Source organism: Paralichthys olivaceus, chromosome 18 (genome assembly GCF_024713975.1).
Source record: "Paralichthys olivaceus isolate ysfri-2021 chromosome 18, ASM2471397v2, whole genome shotgun sequence".
Taxonomy (NCBI): domain Eukaryota; kingdom Metazoa; phylum Chordata; class Actinopteri; order Pleuronectiformes; family Paralichthyidae; genus Paralichthys; species Paralichthys olivaceus.
This window is the reverse complement of record NC_091110.1, coordinates 2,801,492-2,818,809: the sequence shown is the minus strand read 5'-3', so window position 1 is coordinate 2,818,809 and position 17,318 is coordinate 2,801,492. Positions and strand designations below refer to the sequence as shown.

The 17,318-nt window shown below is 41.5% G+C and overlaps 1 protein-coding gene across 1 annotated transcript; it reads right to left on the bottom strand.

Moving 5' to 3' along the window:
* Positions 1 to 603: 603 nt before the first annotated feature.
* On the bottom strand, positions 604 to 15,934 carry aebp1a (AE binding protein 1a). Its single transcript, XM_020082614.2, has 20 exons — positions 15,292 to 15,934; positions 10,851 to 11,096; positions 10,694 to 10,753; positions 10,130 to 10,186; positions 9,631 to 9,690; positions 9,455 to 9,514; positions 7,879 to 7,956; positions 7,495 to 7,604; positions 7,253 to 7,392; positions 6,332 to 6,416; positions 6,100 to 6,244; positions 5,646 to 5,725; positions 5,416 to 5,539; positions 4,149 to 4,345; positions 3,581 to 3,754; positions 3,357 to 3,482; positions 3,018 to 3,264; positions 2,348 to 2,487; positions 1,705 to 1,804; positions 604 to 1,592 (listed from the first exon to the last, which is right to left on the bottom strand). Exons 1-20 carry the CDS (start codon positions 15,539 to 15,541, stop codon positions 1,009 to 1,011), a joined length of 3,063 nt encoding a protein of 1,020 aa, XP_019938173.2. The 5' UTR covers positions 15,542 to 15,934; the 3' UTR covers positions 604 to 1,008.
* Positions 15,935 to 17,318: the final 1,384 nt, after the last annotated feature.

The window sequence follows — 17,318 nt, the reverse complement described above, 5'->3', positions numbered from 1 at the left end:
GGCCCTTTATATTTAAATACTTTATATTTACATTGAGGGGGTCCTCTCTACAGAGGCCACCATGTTTTTTACATTCGTCCAGACTGGACAAACTAAAGGTTTCCACAGTTTCTTTTTCATGTTTGGAAGGAGAGGGTGAGGTGAGGGGTGTTCAGCTGCAACATGCTATTTCGACACTACATATCACAAAATTCTACACACTGTACCTTTAAAGAGGTAGATGTTTCCCTCAGTGGGTGGTGGAGACAAAAAAGAGCTAAAAGAGAATACTGAGCTCTGTTTTAACTGCAGGAACCTTTCCCAAGAACATTTTGAGGACTCATCTCAGGCACCCTTTATAAAAGTCTGCTGCTGCATATGGTTTCATCATATTTCAACACATCAACATGAAGTTACAGGAGAAGTGGAAATGGTCTCATTTAAATACACTGTATTTCTTTAAGAACCATTTTTTATTACTGTCACATTTACATTTTGTATTCAAAACTGCAATCTTCCATTTTTATTTTCAAAAAGCTTATCCAGTTCACGGCTGGGGCATTTCCATTACCTCCGGTCTTTCAGGTGATATAAATGACTCCACACAAACGATGAACCACAACATTTTAGAAAATAGCATTGTTTTATTTAAACGCATTCAGCAGTACAATAAATCAGTTGAACTGAGGCCAGCAATCACATGGTAAAGCTACAGAAAGTTAAATTGTACATAGATTTGTCTAATACAAAGATTTGTATTGTAACATACTGTATTAAGTTTTACTGAACAGACCCAAATAAACGTGTGCCCCATAGTCTCCGCTCAGCAGAGACTTTCTCTTCCAGATCAATTCTCTATAAATTTTTTACAATAAACAATCTTCTAGTTCGTCTCCACTCAAATGTGAACCCAAGAGGTGAAATGTTTCCGATGACTAAATACTTAACAACCTGTGTGGTGTGTGTGTTTTAAGCTGTGATGTTGCAGCATCATAAAGTGGTTATTAAGGTGTTCATACAGTGCAGTGCTCAATCAATAGTGTATTCAAAGGGGTAATCCTGTGTGGGCCCTGAATCAAATATGATGCTGTCGAACGGGTTCTCAGTCGACCAACTGTCCACAGGAAACCACATGTCGTACCAGGAGGTTGTTCTCTCGGTTTCAGGTGGTGCAGTGGTGGTGGTGGCTGCTGTTGTCGTCGTTGTGGTGGTGGTGGTGGTGGTAGTAGTAGGTGTGGTACTCTGACTGGCTCTTAATCTCTGCAGACGCAGCCTGCGTAGGCGTATGATCCGCATCCGCCTCAGTCGCTCTGCTTTCTGGGCGATGGCGTGATCGTCTATCTCTGCGATGGGGCTGCTGGCTCCCACGGTGCTGGCCACAGTTGTTTTCACCACGTTGACTTTAGGGACCAGTCGTATGGGCCTCCTGCCGTTCTGCGCCATGATTTGTTTGATTCTGTCCCAATTGGATTTTGCCATGGTGAAGCTGCACGGAGTTGCTCCAGAGTCGTAGCCCACCATGCAGAGTCTGGTCTGAGGGGTGTAGCCGTCAGCTTTGGCGGTTACCTTGTACTCTCCAGGATTCAAGAGCCGCCAGTAATCTCCACTGACAGCTGAAATTAAATGTTGGGAAGGTCTCTGTTTAGGATCTGATTTCCTTTAAAATGCAAAAAACTGAATTATGCATATTAAGCAAAAATATCTTTGTCTTTGTGGCCAACATACCAGTTCTGACATCATGCCGTATTCCCTCCACAGATATGGTGGCGTTAGGCAGTGGATTTCCTTCCACATCTCTCACGATACCCTTTATCCCTCGATTTACCTGCAGAAGAAAACAGTAGATTTAAGTCCCAGGGAAGACTACAATCATATTCATATCAGCGGGGGGCACTAGCCAGCCATGACTTCTCTACCACTAGTATTTTCATTTTCTTCACCATTATTATTATTATATTTCCGGATAACTGTGACAAACCTGATGAAAATGAGTGCATTCTGTGCATCACTCTCAGCCTGTTCAACTGGATGGTGCTACTATGTTCAAGTCATTAAAAGCTTAATATGTCTTAATATTTGAAATTTGGATTAAAACCTGACTTCCGACAATTATTTTACTATCCAACGGTACATTCATGAAACAAAGTAGCGAGGGTTTCACAAATAAACTAACAAAAATGAAATTCACATTAAATTGTGGCAAGAGTTGAGCCGTGTATCTTCATGCACTGCTCTTGTCTGTCTGAACAGAGCTCTGAAAAACTAGTTTTATTTTGACAGAGCACGTTGGCCACCTGCTCTCAGGAATCCTCCTACATTAAATCCAATCTGACCACGGCAACTTCAAGATGAACACTTCACCGCTTACTTGTTCGATGAAGGACAACAGAGCCTCGCGGTTGTTCTCCCACTCGAGAGGAAGTTCACTTTCATGGGGAAACTTGTCACAGCCCAAGAAGATGGAGAGCTCGAAGCAGTTAGTGTGCAGGTAGCTGAAGTCATTCATACCTGTGGGAGAGGGGAACAGAGCTTTAAGCACGTTTGTCAAAGAAGTGACACACTACTTACAATGTAGAAGTGCCTAACTAGGTAGATCTTTCTCTTTTCTCCTGGTAGTGGGTTGCTGTGACTAACAGTTAGAGTGGGTGGTCCACTAAACAAAAAGTCAGTAGTTCGAGTCCCAGCTTCTTGTCCTTGTCCATGTACGCTGACCTTCATGCATTTATAATTTTATCCACCCCTTGCAGTATAGGAGTATCAGTTGGTTGGTCTATGTGGATATTATGATAAAGTGGCCATCCACAGTGTTGTGCTCAAAAGCAACTTAATGTCCTGGGGCCCCCTGACAGGTTGGTCGGGCCGTGGATACCAAGGGAAAGCAGGTTAGGTCATTTGAGTGTAGTGACACAATGATTAAAGAGGTGAGAGGGAATGCTTTGTCATTTCCATGTGGTCTTTATCTTGCCTCCACTGTTCTGCTCTTGACTTTTGATAGGCTTTTACAATTTCCCTCTGATGCCCGTTGTGTCAACACTTACTGCCCACCACCGGCTTCCAGCTGGCTCTGTTGGTGATGCCCTGTCCGCCGGTGACATCATCACCGTGACAGGAACCTCGGTAGGTCTCGGTCATGGTCAGATGGCTGTGGGCGTACGACATGGCCAGCCATCGAAACATGGCGTCGTCCGGCGTCTCCCTCAGAGCTCCCTCATTCTGCCGCTGAATACGGGCCCACGTCTCTTCATTCATTTCACCATTAGTCCTCCAACGTCTGCTGTCGGTCGACTTAATGACATCAGGGGAATATAGGATTATTATATGGGAGCACTTTTTCTTAGTGTTTGAAGATAATGCTTCTAATAGTTTGATAGCCTTACAGAAACTGGTGGGCGCTGCATGTCAAAAGGATACGCGACCAGCTTTTCTCCTCCTTGCAAATTAGCTCCCAGCACAAATGGGCTACGCTGCATCCAGGTGATGATGGCTTTTGTCTCGGCAGCAAGCTGTGAAAGCAGGAAATATAGAGGAATGTTTAATGTAAATATGTTGTTCAGAATTTAAATGTAATAGGTCGGCCCTTAGTGACATTAAACAAACTCACAGAGCCATTGAGGAAGTTTTCTGGGAGGGGAATGTGATGATTGGGCACTATACGTGGGACCCAGCCTCTGTCCTCTGCACCCCACAAGATGCTGTTGAGGTCAGGGAAGTTTTGGAAAATGTCATAACCTTCTTCAGTCCAGTGGCCCAGTGCCCAGTTCCCCATCTCTGAGCCCTGATTGGACAGAAACAGGGACCGCATTAGGTTTCTGAAAACATTTTACACGTTGCACTTCAGCATCAGTCCCTAAATATTTATCAAAATTCGCTCTCTCAGAAACTGACTTGAAAACGGCAGATAAGAAATCTGATAGATTGTTTTAAGGCAAATATGTGGATTATGAAAACAAAGACAAAACAAATTAGATGTAAAGAGAGGTCAACATTCCTTTTAAATTGCTCAAGACAAAATTTATGGAAAATATCTTAAATTTTAACATTACATGACAGTGCCAGTGATTTAGTGTTATAATAGACAACAATATAAAAATGGTGGAGCTACAAACACAGTGAATCTCCTGCTTTTTCTATAATGGCTTGGCCACACACTATCAGCAGGCCCGTCGTACCATCTCGTAGGCCAGCTCGTATGCATCAGGGTTGAGAGAGGGCACCAGGTGTATTCTAACTCCGTCCACTAAGCGACGCACTCTGGGGTTTTCGTCATTGTACTCTTTGCACAGAAACTGCATCAGCAGGAGCAGGAGCTCCCGGCCCAGCACCTCGTTACCATGGAGACCAGCTGTGTACCGAAACTCTGGTTCACCTGGTATAAATACAACAGAACAAAAATCTGCATCAAAACTTATTTGATGAAAATCTATCTGTTTGACAAATTAAAGGGCCACTCCACCAATTTATGTACAATTCTGTTGACTCATAACAAGGTCAAAGAGTTTTTTTTAATGTTTCCTGTCACTTGTTTGTGAGGATCTTGTCAGCTTTGCTTACATTTAAACAGTTTAACAGAAGTCGAGTTTTGAGTTTGAACAAAATGTATCAGATAGAAGGTTTGAGGGAAGGACCATTGAGTTGCACTGTGGAAAAATGTCCAATAGATTAGATTTACTTAGCACAGATAGTAACATATAATAACACATTATAAGGGGTAGTCAGAAAACCCAGTGAAGCATCTACCTATAAATTGTCAAAATATATAATCACAAAAAATATACAACATGAAGTTGAGATGCAGAAAAAAAAACAACTAATACAATAATAAGAAAATTAACAATAGCATTTATAGCCTAATATAAAACACTGCAACAATTTGGAGCTTAACTAATGACTTAAAGTCTGCTGCTTCAATTTTTTCATCAAAAAATAGTTTCTAGTGAGCTGCAGCAGATGAAATATGGACATCCAACTTCGGGTGAGGTGTGAATGTATGTGTTCTCTCAAGATTCAATTATTAGGTGAAGTAAATCTGGTTTGTTTCTGCAATATTGTTGTAGTACTTCCACATAAGTGAGAGACACTGTAATAAAGATAGTACATCTTTTTAAGGCCCTCTATACCTAATTGTGTGCCTTTCTCATAAGAGGAGCATGATATCAACATCCACATTTTAGGGCAACACAGCAGCTCTCACTGTGCTGCCTCTTGTTCCATGTTTTGTGCACTGGGTTTACAGAGGCAGGTAGTGAGTTGGATGTTGGGACAGAATATGTGTAGATCAGTTATATTCTACTAAACAATCCCAGGTAAGTTTATTTGACTCCTAAACTCAAAAATGTGTTTGTGCTTGTCATGACATTTTTTCCAGTTTTGTAATTGATTGGGAAACATGGACCTGGGTGAGTAGCAGTGGCATCGCATTAGCTGGCTGCCTCGTACCTGTCTCATGCTCCCCTGGGTTGTCAGATATCTCCATGGCATACATCTTCAGGCCCTGAGAGCTTTTACCGATGTTGTAAATCCTGGTGATGTTGGGACACTCTTCGTTTATCACCTTCATCATCTGGAGGAGAGAGACAGGGAGAGAAAACACACCTGTAAAACTGCTGTTAGAAGAAGGATCAGTGCTGTATTCAGCTGTTCTTTCTGTCTGACTCAAACAACCAGACCTGTCTCATCTCCTTGTAGTTGTGGTGTCTGAAGTCCAGGTCGTCTGATGTGTTCACTTCATTCTCACTGAGATAACTGCCTGAAAGAAACAACACACTGAGAGCAGACTAGACTGTCCATTGCTGAGACTCTGTTGGTGTCACTGCAGCAAATATCTTTCTGCTGTAAAGCTACTAGTTATGGAAGATGATAGAAACACCATTTGCAGTTATGTAAAACAGTTTTTAGCATCTAGGTTACGAGGTGCAGGTTGTGAAACAGTTTTGTGGGGGACATATTCCTCAATGGAATGAAAAAGCATATAGACACTGGTGCTGACAAAACACCAGAGCTGCACAGACATTAAGAGAAGAAAACAAAGCTTCTCAGTTACTGAGAGTCTTAGGATCATGATTTTCTCCCAGGAAGAGATTTGCTCAGGTGTGCTGCGATACTGTTCTCTGTGATACTGACTGGGGAAATGACAGGCCAGGACCTCGGCTCTGAGACACAGGCTGCCGTTCCAACTCTGAGGCAGGATGCGGATGTAACGTGCCACCACGGGTATATTGAACTGGCTCATCACCGGTGTGTCCTTGTCCACATTTCCATAGAATAGCTGCAGGAGAGGATCAAAGAGGGGAGACAGTGTGTAGCTGCACAGATTTAAATGGTGGCTACTGTGTGTTGTTTAATTTTCACTCACCCATTCAGCATAGCCATCATGAAGTACAGTCCAGTCACGACTGTCGTTACTGAAGGCCACAAAGTAGGAGGAAACGAAATCCTCACTAGGAAGTAAATTAGATCAATTAAAATTGTTTTATTGACCTCTATGGAGAATTGTTCTACCATTAAAATAAAAAAGCATTAAATGTCATAATGACAAATATGTAAAAATACCTATTTAAATATTTCAAAGCTGCATTAATTAATATTTCTATATCAACGTTGGATCAAAAACTGTTTGGAGCAGCAAAAGAGCCTGAACCTTCCCCCAGGAGGTGGTGAAGACCAAAGTAAGAGCTATAACAAGGTGAATGTTCACCAATGTAAATGCATTGTCAATATGTTGGTATTTTATAGATTTTCATTTACATGGGTATTTCTTGTTCAGTCATTTTCGACATTCCACATATTATTTATTTGACAGACAGACTGACAGCCATGGATTTCCACACAGACATGGGATACAAGCTCATTGATTACTTTAATAACCACTTTTTTTTAATTTCGAAGCAGCATTTATGTCAACATCTGTGTCATAATCATAACTGGGAAAGTCCCATTTCTGAAAACATTGAATGTAATGTTTTATGTAAGAGTTACCACATATGGTGTTATTTTCTCAATGGACAGTATGTTTCCCTCTTGAATCAAACTGTCTCGAGTGTCAGATGAGAGAAGATAGTGATTAGTTTTGCAGTAACCTCATGTAACAAAAGGCTAAGAAGTCAGTAGGATTCATCCTCTGGAGAACATGAATGTTTCATGGTTCATCCGGTAGTTGTACCACAAGCACAAGTCTGTACCAAAGTGATGGATCAACCAGAAGACCGTCCCTACAGTCACACTGCTATGTCTAAAAACTAAGGTGATGTGGAGATGGAGTTTTAGAAGGACTCACTGTTGCTCTGAGTTTCTTCCCTGAGTGATGACCCCAGTGAACTCCACCTCTTTGCGGGCATCGACCTCAAACCAATGGTTGCGTTCCTCTGGCTCTGCACACCACGCACCGCCGTATAGATCGTCCTCATTATCGGAGCCCTGCAGGTGACCACAGGCCTAAGCTTCAAGCCAAACTCAGCGGACCCGCCGCGTGTTCCTCATGAGTGTTGGATCATCACGCGCATGTAATGTACAGCATACCTGCATGTTGAGTCGTCCCCTCTGAGCCACGAAGCCATGGTGAGACTGAGAGGAAGCCAGCAGCTGGTCGTCCTCCACCCGGTGAGACTCCAAACCCAGAGGGGGACACTCTGAGAGGACAAGCAAAACACACAGACAGCCATTAACAGGATCTGTTTGACAAGTGAACATAACTTTATTTTAAAACACTCTCTCAAAACCATCTTAAGTGCTGAGACAAAGTACTTATTAAAAATGATTAATATATGAAGGCATCATTAGTGTACCAAACCTGAAACTAATGCAATTCCTGTTAAGTTGTTCACGTCTTCACTATTTAATGTTAGCTCTTAAAAAGTCAGAGACAATCAAACAAAATAAATCTACATCAAGTAATTATCTTACTCTTTGGTTCAGTAGGCACTGAAATCTGCTTCAGCCTCTCCTCTTCCTCCTCCTCCCACTTCTTCCTCAGTCGCTCAGCTTTCAGCGTGTAATGGAAAAACAATATGTGTCAATATGTGTTTTTTACGTGGACCTCGCTCTCCAGTCACCCACCAGCACCACACAAAATATTTCCATATGTGCTCGTACAGTGCACCTTCTTCTGCACTCCCGCATTCCTCAAGCGTTTCCTGTCTACAATACGGGTCAGTGCATTCTGTCTGATTTAATATTTTCAAGGTCGGTCAAACAGAAAACAGTTGGGGAAGAGTTTTCGAATGCTGCGTATGATTTTACCTGAAAAATCAGAGATGTTGCATAAGAATCATAGACTCCGTTATTAAACAGATCCTGTCTGTAAATTCCCTCCCGGCCTCCTCATATGAAAACATCAACCAGCTGTTAACAGAGCTTTATATAACAATCCACATCAAAACACAGAGCAGCTGTTAGCTCTTCCTCCATCCCCCTCCATGACAAACCACTGAAGAATTAGGAATAATGACAAAAGGTCTGGTGTTATTCTGTATTTTTTCCAATTGTAAACAATCCTTTCTCTGTCTGTGGCTTTCAGCTCCAGTTGGTCTCAAATTATAATTTTGACCTGCCCCTAGTTGAAAAGCACCAGAAAATACTTCCTTTGGAGTTGATGATTTCATGTCAATCCAATAAATAGTTGCCTTGACATTTCAGTCTGGACAAATGTGGCTGAGCGACCAATGGACATTGCCACTCACTGAGCCATTATGCAAGCATCGTTAAAAAACGTGCCTTCCATTGGAACTGGGAAATTGGAATTACCAAGTTACCATGAGGTCAGATTAAATAAGAAGAACCCTACTCTCATGGAGGATGATAAAGAGAAGCCAGCTCACATGGTAAGAATGCAGCAATGACATTCTTTGGTGAGATTTAGGCCCCGAACAAAATTGGTTAGTTTGCTGAAAGACCATGAGATTGATCCTGAGACTGAACTGTGTGTCTTCTCTAGAATGAAATATATTATGAACTTATGTTTTCTTAACACAGATCATTAGGTTAATATATGTTTTCACCCCAGAACAGAGCATCAACGGTGGTGGAAGCTGTGCTGTTTACTTATTGTCCAATTATTATCTGTGCACAGGTTTCTATGGTGTTTCTATGCGCAAAATACAGTGTAATACATTGTTATCAACTGGTATTCTACTAGAACTAAGTACTTCCCCCACCCTGTGTAATAAATGAAAGTGTCGACTTGTTTTTTCGCTGGCAGATGAATAAAGATTTGGTTCTCTGGTGTGTATGTTTGGCAGCGGGACAGTGTCTGAGGGATTGAGATGGACCAGTGGAGTTCATGACTCAGAGGAATAGGATCCAAAAGGGTTTGGATACACACATAGAATATCTAGTTAGTAGGAGACACTGATTGCTGGCTTTGATCTTTTTGTGACATTTGTTCCCAGTATGGAAAATGTAAATGATCCCCAGATTTATTCTTTTAGCCCTGACTGTTCTCAGTGAGTGTCCGTGATTTCAAAAAAATGTATAAATAGACCTTTTTCTGCCTTTTCCTTTCGAGCTCTCTCCTCTTCCTCTTCTTGTTTCTTGGCGGCCACTGTGGAGGAAGAACCAGACACAGAAAACAACTCCTGTCAATGATGGAGACGTGCAGTATGCATATGCAGTATATAAATCTGATTTGGAAAAAAGAAATCCCAGGGGTACACGTACAGTCATCATAATCATATTCTTCATACCAGGGGCCGATAAATGGGACAGTGGTGGTTTCCTCTGAAACAGAAGCAAACAGATAATTACAGTTCAACTTGTCTTTTCTCCAAATGACTCCTTCATATCTTATATTTTTAGAGTTCGATAACCTTGATTAATATAGATATTTCAACATAGATAAAAAATAATACCACAGCAGCTGATATGTAAATATTGAAGCATTCGGAAAAGTGGTTATGTAATCACATATATTGAAATTGGCAGGTTATGGTAACCACACCTAAATTAAACATACAGGGCTGAACAAAAATGAATATTAAAGAGACAGTTGTTTTGAAATTGATTTACAATAAACCTGATGTAGGTTATATGATATTTGCAGTTCATCAGGCCTTATATAATATATATTTTGTATATCAAACCCATATACCAACTTGCCAATAAAACAGTGAAAAATAGACACATTGTCCCAAAGTAAGCTTTGAACAACAAGGAGTACCTGGTATGTACATGATGACTTCAGTAGTTGTGGTTACTTTCTTGTCATGCACCAAATCTGCAAAAAGCAAAGCACAGTTTATGTATTCTTAACTCAAAATGTATAATAATTGTAATAAATTTGCAGTGATGATTAAGATGATTAACTGTTTTATGGCAAAATCTCATCAAACAAAAAGATACTCCACATTAGCACAGAAATTCACTGTCATTATCTGCAGGAAAAGGCGTGAAAAGCTAAAATATATTCTTCTGTAGATTTGTATTCTTTATTTATCTGTCATCTGTCTCAATCTGCTTTTTAAAAACATTTAAATAATATATCTACTGAATGGAGAACAGCAGTTTTTTGCTTTGATTGTGCCTCAATATGCGTCTCTACATGAAGCCTGTTTTGTACAAACCTGTCAATATTCAAACCTTACATCTGTTTAGAAATACATAAGTTTAAAGTAGGAAGTTTGATAAATGGACTCAAACTACCAGGGTTTTAACACTGTTTTTTCCAGCATTTCTAAATACAAGCAGGCCCAGAAACCAGTTCAGTGACCCATTAAAGTCTTACCCAGGCCTGGCTCAACAGGCTCTTCCCACGCAGGCCCCTTTGGGGTCACAGGTCGAAACACTGTGAGGATAAAATGACAGAGTGGTGTGGCCCCGTTTTACTCAAGTCATCTGCAATATTCTTGTCAACAGTCAGTATAAGTCTTAAGTTTACATACATGTGTCCCAGCCCAGTTCAATCAGCAGTTTCTCTTCTTCCTCCTCAAGAGAAGGAGGCTTGATGTTTGGCAGCTCTGTGGTTGTTGTCTTCGCTTGCTTGGTGGGTTTGGGCGCCTTAGGCTTCTTTGTGGCTTTTGGTGGTTTGGGTTTCTTGGTGGGTTTTGGGGCCTTTGGCTTTTTGGTGGGCTTAGGAGCTTTCTGCTTCTTTGCTTTGGCTTCCTTTTCGGCAGCTTTCCTTGCTTTGGCTTCAGAGAGATGGGTTAAAAGGAAAACATTCAATTATGTGAAACCAGTATGGTGAATCTGTGCATGTAACAGAGAATGGCATGTAAAGCAGTTATGCAAGGCTTTTCTCAACATTTTATTGCATAGGGTTATATGAACTTTTATTGCCAAATGTTTCTCTGCAGGCCGTCTTTACTGCCTGTTTATCTTGTTAGTCAGAACAGATGTATTTACGACAAACACCATGCCAGTTAAAACTGAAACAGACGGACAGACAATGCTTGTGGTATATAAAGTCAGCAGGACCTGGTCATGAAGGAGAATTCAGCCAATTGGTCTGAGACCAAACAAGAAAGCATTCAGAGTGAGGAACTTTGCCAAGGACTAATAATCTCCCCAGATAGTTTCTCCTTGCACAATACTGTATTGTGAGAGTGACAGAATCATTGTATAAGAGAAGACAGAGTTGAATTTGATGGTGCAATAAGCAGTCACAAGGTCAATCAAATGAGTTTGGTCTCTTTTGGGAAAAATCTTTTGTTTTCTCTCTGAGAGAAATGTGAAGCTCATTATCACTCACTGTCTGTGTCAAGCACGGAGTCGGAACCAGACCATATTTAGCTTAGCTTAGCATAAAGACAGGAAATACATAACATTTGAAAATAAACCCATTAACCTCTCGAAAGCTTATTCATCAACATGTTGCACCTTTGTTTAATCCGTGGGCAAGTTGTTGGAGCTAATTCTTGGTGAACAAAGGTTTGCATATTTGCCAAGTGGTTCTGTGCAGCACCTCTGGCTGCAGCACAGGTTGCCAGATACAGTGAGCAAGTGCAGATTTACAGCTCTTCTCCATTAACTAAAGTTATTCTTTCAATTTCAAGGAATTATTGTGCTGAACTTGGAAACCTCAAAACAAGACTCAATGATGCTGTCACTCCACCCACGCTCTAGCACATGGCTCCCAAAATAAATAATTTCTGTTCATGTATAGATTAAATCAACAACCAAGATACAATGTGTGAATTGTATTATTTATAGATTTATGTTTTCACTGCTTTCCTTCTTTTATGCTACGACAAGAGTGACATTGAGTGATATCTGAGAACTCAGGAAAAAAGCACATAAGATTCCATTTGTATTTCAGAATATGTAGTCACAATTTTAAAGTTATAAATTGCCACTTCTCTGCATGAAATTGACTGAGCCTGTGTTATATGTTGCTGAGTTGTTAACTTATATGCAAATGTTTCCAAGAATTTTAAAACTTCAAGAAATCTGTATTCTTAATCGAGGTAACGGTGCATGACATTTGGTGTAATATCCTCTGTGTGCGGGTGTCAGTGTTGAGTTTCTCAAAACTGACTTTTATCCAGATCATCCAGAGTCACATTTTTATGTGGTCTTGGTGATTTAAAAAAAATGATGGGGGCTTGTTGTCTTTTATTCACTGATGAGTCACATGGTGGCTGTGGCTGAGGGGTAGAGTGGTCGCCCTCAGTCTTCCCCAGAGAGTGGTCATCCCCAGTCTTCCACATCTGCATGTTAAAGTGTCCTTGGGGAAGATGCTGTATGTGAATGGGTGAATGGCAAACTGCACTGTAAAGCACTTTGAGTGGTCATCAAGACTAGAAAAGCTCTTTATAAATACAAACCATTTACATGACATTTTCTATGATGAGTAGAGCACAATTGATACAAGATGTTTGGGGCTAGTAGTGTCAATATTCGCTGTTTAACTGTCCAATAATGATTTCTAAAGATCCAAATGTCTTTGCTCTCTGATGGGAAAGAAGATGTAGTGGAGACACTGCTTCTGAACCACTGGAAGAATATTCTTCACACTCTGCAATGTTTTCTACGTAATATACATCGACATATGAACACAGCATCTGCAAGCTAATATTTGTAATATCTTGATCCGACTGGTTTATCTGCTGGGCTCTCACTTGCAGAGTCATGCATGTGCATATTTAAGTGATCAGCAAATGGTTAATGATCTATACTGTCACACACCATTAATATACTGTCAGCTGACAGGATCATGCCAGTATCACAAAACTGGAAAGCACGTCCAAGTAACACTTCTTGTCAATATAACTTAACAACAGAATACTGAATAAAGCAATTCATTCTTGTTCAGTTGACTCAGAATGTACAAACAGTCAATGGTATTCAAACCCAGCCTTTAGTTTTAAAGATATAAAGTTCACAGACAAACAAAGAGGCGGATGGGGCTTTAAATTGTTTCCAGACATGCAGTAATGCAGAGGTGTTGCATTACACCCTCTCAAGAAACTACTTATAAACTTGAAAGTATGAAATAGGTGGTTTCACATGGAGCTGCCGAGAAAATGACATAGAGGAGATGTTCAAAGTGCTTCAGAGTTTGGTGTTTTTTGATCGCCCCACATTATACCACCACTCCAACGCACACACAGTGGGCTGCTTGTTTTCTTCTGCTGGACATATTTCCTGATGTTCCACTGGTGCATAAACACAGCAGTCTGTGACAGCCCATACATTACTCCCCCAGGGTGCACTGCATGGACATGTTTTGTCAGTCACCTTTTCTTGGCGTTTTGATTTTACGTTTTACATTACACAACATGAGAGAGTGAACGGAGGCTGTTGCAGTTGTAATATCCCTGACACAATTATATTTTTTTGCAAATACTTTTCTTGCCAAATGATGTGTAATGGTAACATGCAGTCATAGCAGGATGAAGCCTGGCCCCCTGAGGCCTCAAATGTCCTAAACTTCAGGTTCACAGCAGGTTTATCAGTTTATGGTCATATAAATCATGGACATTTGTTAGCCAACTGTGACACAATAAACTAAGTTTGCTTGTTTGTATTGTGCTCTCATGATTCGTTGTAAGATTCAGGTGTGAAGACAAAACACATGACTTTCTCGGGCAGCACATTTCTGTCCAAAACCCGACCAGAGTCAGAGAGAGTTGTGAAGGTGTGAACCAAGGTCATCTCTGCTCATGTAAGCTTTCTGTTGCCATATCACGCACTTGTTGTTACTATGGTCATAGCCTTTGTTGTTGTTTTTTTATCACAACAAACCTTAAGTATGATGTATGATGAACTGTATGTGAACTTTGAGTTTGGGTCTGGGGGCTCAACCCAAGACTTTTGCCACTGGGCCCCTAGAAGGTTAATCGGACCACGCACACAGAAAATCAATATCAAAGGCCTTAACCTAAATTATGCAGAAGATAGCAGCATTCATTCTATTGACAGGCTCTGAAAATTGCTGCAGAAAAAGACAACACGTTATGTCCTCAGCAGCCCCTGGAGTTCTCTTGAGCAAGGAGCAAGGTATTCTGCACAGTCAGCAGAGTCATCTCCTGGATAAACAAAGCTTGACAGACATGACAGAAAGTTTGGTGTCTTTGGTTTTGTTAATTATGGCCTTTATGTAACACAAATCAGCCACACATGAAACGCTCTGGCTACATGGCTTGTGGTTTTGCTTCATTCAGCGGAAAGTTAACATTCAGAACATCAGTGCTATTGCATCAATACTACTCAAAGTGGGCCTCTCGTAAATCCCGTCTGCTCGCTTGTGGAAAATGGTAGTGGAAATATTTCTGCTGCTGCTCAGACCGTGTTTTTCACAGTTGTAGACATAATGGAGGCACAGACGCCACTCTGATGGTAAACGTTCTCTATCTGATCATTGTGCCAGGCTACTTAACATGAGCAGTTGTTGTTCACAACTTCCCAGCAGAGAGAGCAGGTCCTGCCAGCAACAGTGTCTGCCAAGAAAGTGTTGGAATGAATCAGAGAAGGTTTCTGCCCTGTCATCTCTGAACCACTGAGGTACCTCCCCCAGCCCCTACTCCACTGCTACTAAAAAAATTGTGTTTATATGGTGGTTAACATATTGTCTGAGAGGAGAAAATCTCTGGATGAGCACAGAGAGACAGTTGGAGACAGGGGATAAGATAACAGCTTCTTTTTTTCAGTGCATTCCAAGTACTGATTTATCCTGTCTGTGTATCCTCTGTGTTTTGGCTGCAAACTGTAGCAGAAGCTCAGAGAGGAGAAGCCAGGAAAAAGTAAAAACAAATCATGCACAAACATGTCCATAAATGATTCGACTCAATGACTGATCAGCATCATCTGGACTGAGCACTTGTTGACCTGGAGTCTGTGTTAATCTTACCATGTGTAAGAGGGTTTGCAGAGCCTCCTACTCACCTGCTGCAATTTCCTCAGGAGTTTTCTTCTTCTTTGGCTTTGTCTTCTCAGCTTCCATTGCTTCAGCAGGCTCGTCTGACATTAAAACATCTCCTTCCTCCTCCTGTCTCCTGTGTTTGACCAGTCCTTTACTCTCTCTCACCTGAACCCGGCCTCTGGAGAGTTTGCTGTCCTGTACCTCTTCTCCTGCGCAGATCAGGACGCAGCACAGAGTCAAACTGCCCCAGATGAGCAGCACCTCAGCCCTCATCTCTCCAACGAAAACACAAATCGGGAGGAAAAAGACCAGACGTGCTCCAGGAAGAGCCCTGAATCTCAAACTAGCTGTGAAAATAACTGTGGGCTCACAATAACCAACATCTGACCTGCAGACGCAGAGCTTCAGTTGCCTCGGGTCTCAGAGCACATGAAAGGGAGGAGGGAGAGAACAAAAGGATGAGCTTGTGGAGGTCTGCAGAGCTTCCTTCTCTCTGATGGAGGGTAAGCGTGGAAGAGGAAGAAAATGTTGAGGGCTGGAAGTTTTAAAGCAGCTCCCTGGCCGTGTTACAGCAGAGGAAATGGATTTTCAGCAGCAGCAGCAGAGCTACACACCTCCCTGCCTCGTCCTGCTCCCTCCTCCTCTCCCACACACTCCTCAGTCACATCTCTCCCTCATGGCCCTTCACCCCCTTTTCCCCTCACCCAACTCTGAGGAGAGGGGAGGAGCATCTGCCACATGTGACATTCCTACATGGAAAGGAGGAAAGAAAGAGAAGAAGAGACTTTTTACTCTGGTTTGTAGGTGTTCACATGAGGAGTTGAGAGTGTTCTTCAAGTTCATGTGGATTCAGTTAGGATAGTAGACAACTTGGAAAGAGAGACAATTGGAAGTTCATAGCTCAGCCTCCACATTTCTTCTGAACACCATAAAACATTAGGGCATGTGCTTGAGTCTTTTGTGAGAAAGATAGACAGAAATAAGTGAAAATTAGGTTTTTATCAATGTGTGCAACAATCAGGCGTTCTGCAGCTCCTATGGTCTGCTGTGCAAATATTCAGCAGTTTAAAGTGGGACTATGCAACAACAGAAAGAAGAAAAGGAAAGTTAAATTCATAAGCAACACACACACAAACACACACACACACACACACAAACACACACACGAACACACACACACACACACACACACACAGACACACACTCTATTGCTCTTATCTCAATACACTTGTTTTGCACTTTGAGGTGTCACTGATGATGTTCTAAAGCTGTATCCATTTATGTTGTCCCCTTGTGGCTGAAACAACAGCAATAACAATAAATCATTATTTACACAGTTGACACAGGAAGTGGAGAAGTGTTTGTGCCCATGTGACAAATTCAAGTTTGCATTCACTTTCTTCAAGCTCTGTTTTTGGTCTCTACCAACTCATATGGGAAACATTGGGCTGTTTAGCTGCTAAATGCGGCTCTATATTCACCAGCTGGTCTCTGACCAAACTTACTAACATGATCCAGCTAGCTGTATGTGTGAATGTATCAGCTGGACTGGGCATTAATCAAACTTCTGCCATCTCCCTGGTCCAAACTCTGTGTAATGTCCCACTGAGCCAATGTGTGAATAGAGCAGGACATTGTCTCTCACAGTGAGTTAGAGGACGGATGTTGACACAACCACTCTGCTAAACCAAATGGAATAATTCCAGTAGGTGAGAACATGTCTCACAAGGACAATCTCCAGTTGTGCGCTGGATGTGTGAAAGGTAAACTCTGGACAATGTCCAGACCTCATTCTCTGATCATTTTGAAGTTCATATGTCAAAATGGCTTAACTATGTTTGTCTGTTGTTTGGTGTTTGGCAGGTTGTGTAAGTTGGTTTACCAGAGCCTTTCAATAAAAACATTGGCCTGTTGCTGCTGCTTGAAAAGAGGGTAATAATAGCAGGGTTTCGAAAAAACAAAAACTACAAAAATCAAACTCTGAGGGATTTGACTGATGATTTTTTCCGGGTTAGTCACTAACTGCAACCCTTTTCACATTAGACAGCAT